The sequence below is a fragment of the Ixodes scapularis genome, unplaced genomic scaffold (assembly GCF_016920785.2).
Source record: "Ixodes scapularis isolate PalLabHiFi unplaced genomic scaffold, ASM1692078v2 PGA_scaffold2__306_contigs__length_199485367, whole genome shotgun sequence".
In the NCBI taxonomy this organism is placed as follows: Eukaryota; Metazoa; Arthropoda; class Arachnida; order Ixodida; family Ixodidae; genus Ixodes; species Ixodes scapularis.
The window spans coordinates 1,376,586-1,382,187 of NW_024609857.1; the positions used below are offsets into that span (position 1 = coordinate 1,376,586).

The 5,602-nt window shown below is 53.1% G+C and overlaps 1 protein-coding gene across 1 annotated transcript; it reads left to right on the top strand.

Annotated features, from left to right (window-relative positions):
• The first annotated feature begins 1,638 nt into the window (after nt 1-1,638).
• On the top strand, nt 1,639-4,149 carry LOC121048554. The gene is made up of 3 exons (XM_040505013.2): nt 1,639-2,410; nt 3,117-3,271; nt 3,751-4,149. The coding sequence occupies exons 1-3, from the start codon at nt 1,918-1,920 to the stop codon at nt 4,000-4,002; spliced, it is 900 nt and encodes a 299-aa protein (XP_040360947.2). The 5' UTR covers nt 1,639-1,917; the 3' UTR covers nt 4,003-4,149.
• Nucleotides 4,150-5,602: the final 1,453 nt, after the last annotated feature.

The following is a 5,602-nucleotide window of genomic DNA, read 5'->3' on the forward strand; positions in this document are numbered from 1 at the left end:
CGGGCGTACAGCTTCCACTGTTCCCGGTCCTACGCTACCCGAAGCAACTGCATTTGAGTTGGACCCTAATGCGATTCCCTTTCAGCCAAAGGCCGGCACGATCCCCAGCGTCAGAGCCGCTTTGAAGTTCTCAACACCAAGGATGGTCGCTCTGGATGGCCGGCCGCTAATGGACTCGCACGAGCCGACGGGGGTAGGAACAACCTCACTAAACGAGGAACCGACATTGCTCATCCCAGCTGTGAGTAGAATCGAATCTACACCCAAGTCTCTTGAACCTCGTATGACTGTGAATGTACTAGGTATGCCAGTAGCCGCTCTTTTAGGTACTGGAGCAAACATATCGCTTATTGGGGATGCAGTATTTGCGGAATGTAACAAGAGAAAGATACATCTTCGGTCAGCAAACGTGAAATTGCAAGTAGCATCGGGGTCCGTACTGCCTGCTGCCGGCGCAGTCAGGTTACGAATTTCCTTTCATGGTAGAAAACGAAGACAACGGTTCGTATACCTCCCAGAACTGCCGGTGCCCATGATCCTTGGTAGAGATTTTATTGCAGCGGAGCGGGTTTTGCTCGACTTTGCCCAGGCTGGATATTGGTTGGGTGGCGAAACGAAATTAACGCCGTTTACCAGACGGCAGGATTGTATTCGCGGCCAAGCGTTCCCGTTAAACTTTGCCGGGCAGATGCCTTTACTTCCAGACAGCGTGCTCAAAGCCGTGCAAAAGTGTTCCGGTGAAGACAAACAGAAGCAGCTCCAGCAACTGCTGGAACCCTTCTCGCCGATGTTCACGGAAAGACCTGGGAAAACCGATCTCCTACAGCACCGCATCGAAACCAAGGATGCACCTCCCCGGAGGTGCAATCCGAGACCCATAAGTGCTCACAAGCGCGAACTTCTTGATGCGGCGCTATTGGAAATGATCGACACAGGCGCAGTACGTCAGTCAAAAAGCCCGTGGGCTTCCCCGGTAGTCCTTGCTCCAAAGAAGGACGGCACAGCAAGGCTTTGTGTTGATTACAGGCGCCTAAATGAAGTGTCAGTCAGAGACAGTTACCCGTTTCCTAGTATTTCCTCAGTAATGTATGCCCTTGGAAACGCGACTGTTTTCACAACCCTCGATTGCAGCCGCGGATTTCTTCAAATCGAAGTTCATCCGGCTGATGTAAAGAAGACCGCATTCATTTGCCATAGGGGGTTGTTCGAATTCACTCGCCTTCCCTTTGGTTTGTCCAACTCTCCCGCCAGCTTTCAACGCCTAATGGACGTTGTCCTCGGTGACGCGAAGTACGAGTTTGCGATGGCGTACATGGATGACGTAGTGGTCTTTTCACGAACATTCGAGGAGCATCTCGTGCACCTTCAGATCATACTCGAACGAATGCGTCAAGCCGCCTTACGATTCATCCAGATAAAGTCCAGTTGGCATCGCCTGTAATCAACCTTCTCGGATTTGTTGTGGATAACGGAACGCTGCGGCCGAATGAAGATAAGCTGCGCGCAATAACGGAGTACCCACCCCCTTATGACGTCAAAAGCCTAGAGAGATATCTCGGGATGATTGCGTTTTATAGAGATTTTATTCCGCAATGCGCTGAGATAACTGAACCCCTGAACCGATTGCTCCGCAAAAATACGAAATGGTGCTGGGGGCAAGAGCAGCAAACCGCATTCGCGTGTCTTTCAAGGGCTGTGACTGAAAACGCGTGTTTAAACCTGCCCGACTTGAATCGTCCGTTCGTCTTGCAGACCGACGCAAGCGATTACGGATTAGGAGCAGTCCTTCTGCAGGAACATGACAGCGTTCTTCGTCCCGTAGCTTTCGCCAGTCATACGTTAACCGGAGCGGAGCGAAACTACTCAACGACCGAAAAAGAGTGCCTGGCAATTATTTTTGCGCTTAAGAAGTTTGACATGTACCTTGACGGCGCTTCGTTTAGCATTCAAACTGACCACATGGCTCTCTCGTGGCTCAAAGGGCTTCAAAACCCTGCAGGACGACTCGCTCGATGGGCCCTTTCGCTCCAGCGCTACAAATACACAATCGAGTACAAGCGTGGAGTGGCTAACCACGTTGCAGATGCGTTGTCCCGTGCTCCACTTCTCGGGCAGGAAATGCAGGTGGATCCCGACTTGGTGGCACTGGCCAATGCGGCGCCCATCACACCAGAGTCGCGGTGGGGAACCCTGGTGAGCAGAGAGGAGCTCCGAGCGGCCCAGCTGTCCGATGGACTTTGTCAGAAGGTGATGCACCAGCTGGCAGAAGAAAACTCAGCCGACGCTGGGAATCCCAGAGACTTGGACTCATACCTGCTCAGCAGCGACGGCATCCTGCTGCGATACATCCCCCAGGCGGACGATGGGTCCAGCGGCCCGCCATTCCGGTCTGTAATACCACGTAAACTGCGTAAGTCATTTATAAGATATATGCATGATCCCGCCTTGGCAGGCCACAGCAGTGGGAGCAAAACTTACGAAAAGTTGTCCCAAATTGCAACGTGGCCAGGTATGAGGCAGGATGTGATGAGGTACGCTCGTAGCTGCCCGGTTTGTCAGAAGGCAAAACCCCGAGGTGGCCAACCACCAGGTTTAATGCAGTCGGTCGAGAGCAAGTACCCCTGGGAGTGTGTTGCCTGCGACGTTGTCGGTCCCTTTCCCCGTAGTCCACGCGGCAATCAGTATTTGCTAGTAGTGACCGACCATTTCACAAAATGGGTCGAAATGTTTCCTTTGCGCAAACTAGACTCTAAGAAAATCTGGGACTGTCTTCTCGAGACGTTCGCGCGCTTTGGCTTTGCCGCAACGCTTATTACAGACAACGCTTCTTATTTTGTTAGCAAGGTGTTCGTGGATGCGTGTAAGGCGCTAGGCATACGGCACAAACGGACTTCGCCTATACCATCCACAGGCGAATATCACGGAAAGAGTGAACCGTAACCTGAAGCAGATGCTTGTATCGCATACAGAGCGACACAAAGACTGGGACGCGAAATTAGCAGAAATGGCATTCGCTACCCGCACAACAATCAACCGGTCCACGGGTTTTACTCCGGCCCAACTTAACTTTGGAAAAGAGCTCGTGTTTCCCCTGGGAAACGGCCTCCTTTGCACAGATCCTGCAAGCACGCAGCGCACAACCACGCAGTTCGCAGAAGATCTCCGGAAGCGTTTCACGGAGAACCTGCGTGAAGCTCGAGAGAGCCTCGACGTCTCGAGACTGCAGCAGGCAAACCAGTACAACAAGGGGAGGCGAAATCTGCAGTTCAAGGTAGGAGATCTGGTACTGAGGCGAACTCATCCGCTGAGTGATGCTGCTAGAGGCTTCACGGCCTCTTTAGCAAAGAGGTGGGATGGCCCCTACCGTGTTAGTAGCAAGCTCTCCAACCTGTCTTATGAGCTGGTGCATTGTGAATCTGGTGAAGTGTGCGGGTCTATTCATGTCGCCGACCTAAAAGCTTTCTATGAACCCGAGGAGGTAGATGTGTCGCAGGTTCCAGATGACTACTATCCGGACCACCTCTCGGAAGATTCCACACCGTCTCTACCGCGGTACAACTTGAGACGGCGGTGAAGACGACCGGGAGTAGCACGAGTTCTAAGCGCATTATCTTCATGCCCTCTTCGTTGTTTTAGGGGGGAGAAGAGAAATGGCCCGCGCTCCCGCATGCACAGTGGGACAGGCATCTTTCGTGTGCGCGGCTACTTTTTCCTACCGCGCCATGGCCTCATGTTGTTTTTAATTTCTAGTTCCTCGTGCCAGACAGCGGCGACGCAGCTCCCATCATCAGACCACCCCCCATGGCTGCATCGGTACTGTCCGGAAGTACTGACGTCGGACCCGTGCTCGCTCATCTGAGAAGACCCTTGCTGACCAAGAAGGAAGGCCCCCCCGAAGACCATCAAAGACGTCCTCTGTTTTCGTTTTTGGAAGGGGGGAGATGTGTGGGCAACCTGGCGATTCCAAGCGGTTGGCCCAGGCTGCCCCTCCGACAATCATAAGTGGTCATCTTGGCCACGAGGGGGCCAAGGGCAACTGGCCACGCGAGCGGCGCTCCGCCGCTGATAAAAGGCCGTCGCAGCGGATGCGCGGGGGCTGTTGGGATCGCGGCGCAGGCGATAGCGGTCATTAAATGTTTACGTGTTGTTGAACCGGTGTGCTGTGTCATTCTCCGAGACGGGTAGCAGCAAGGGAAATCCCACACGCTCCACCACAAACCCCATCGCCACTGATCATCTCCCATCCGCGAGACCCTGGTAATTTCATTGGCACAGGGGATCAGGACGTAGAAGAATTGGTACTTTTGTACGAGCGCATCAGCTTCCCCAACAGATGCCCCCCCCCCCCCCCCCCCCACTATCATGCACGCCAACATAATATTTTACATTAAAGATGCAGCACAGACCTTGTTTTTGACCCACGAAAAAACGCTCGCGTCGTGGGACATGTGCAAAAGAGCAACTACGACACCTCTTCGGCGATCCCACAGGCCGCAAGTTATCGGCAAAACACAAACTAGCTTCGCGCGTCCGGACCTCGACCAAGTCATGTATGGCGTACGTACAAGACATCTTGTCGTTATGTCATAAAGTTGACGCCTCCATGACCGGCTCCAAGCGAATTTCGCGCGTTCTGAAGGGCATCGCCAGGGACGCTTTTCAGCTCCTTGTTTTAATGGGCTGTACGACCATGGAGGGCCTCGTAAAAGAATGTCGGTGATTTGAAGATATCAAAAAGTGTCGGATAACATCCACTTTTATCCGACTCCCTAATACCACGGCTGTTCCAACATGTGTGGCGAAACTCCAACTTCAGAACAAATAGCAACAATAGTCCGCCGTGAGCTACAAGCCGTCGTCCCACCCACCATGCTTTGTCACCCGACCGAAGACACACAGCCCCACTACATCAAGGGTCCAAGCTGCGATTCTCCAAGAAATAGGCCAACTTCACGTTCCAACACCATCACGTCGAACCTGGCCTTTCCACGATCGTCCAACTATAAATCCGGGAGCTGTGAAGCTCAATCTCCGCCACGAGAACCAGCGACATGGAGGACGCCAGACGACCCTCCAATCTACTTCCACTGTTGCACCGCTGGTCACATCGCCTGTCACTGCCGTAATCGATAGAACAATCGACCACGTACTTTTTCGTCTATGAACTACCGTCGCTCCTTCGTTGATTGATTCGCTCCGCCAATTTCAACTGGTCCTGCTCCAAACGACGGATTTTCTGCCCTGCCCCCGATGCTGCCAGTCACTGTCACCTACCCCTCGCCGCCTGTTGTCGCCGGCCCCTGACCGCCGCAACTCGGAAGACTAAGTATACGGGGCTTCAAGATGTAAAGCTGCATCATCGTCACTACACTCAAACACTCTTAACGCCATCAGCTGGTTATGTGCGGCTGCCACCGCACATAACCAGCTGCCTATTAGAATTGATGGCGTCCTTATATGTGCCCTTGTGGACACGGGAGCCGCTATTTCTATTATGAGAGAAGACTTGAAACGCCAATTACGCACACCTTTGACCCCACCCAACTCAAAACTTCCGATCAGTGCAGATGGCCGCGCTACAAGTTGAATTGAATTGAATGGA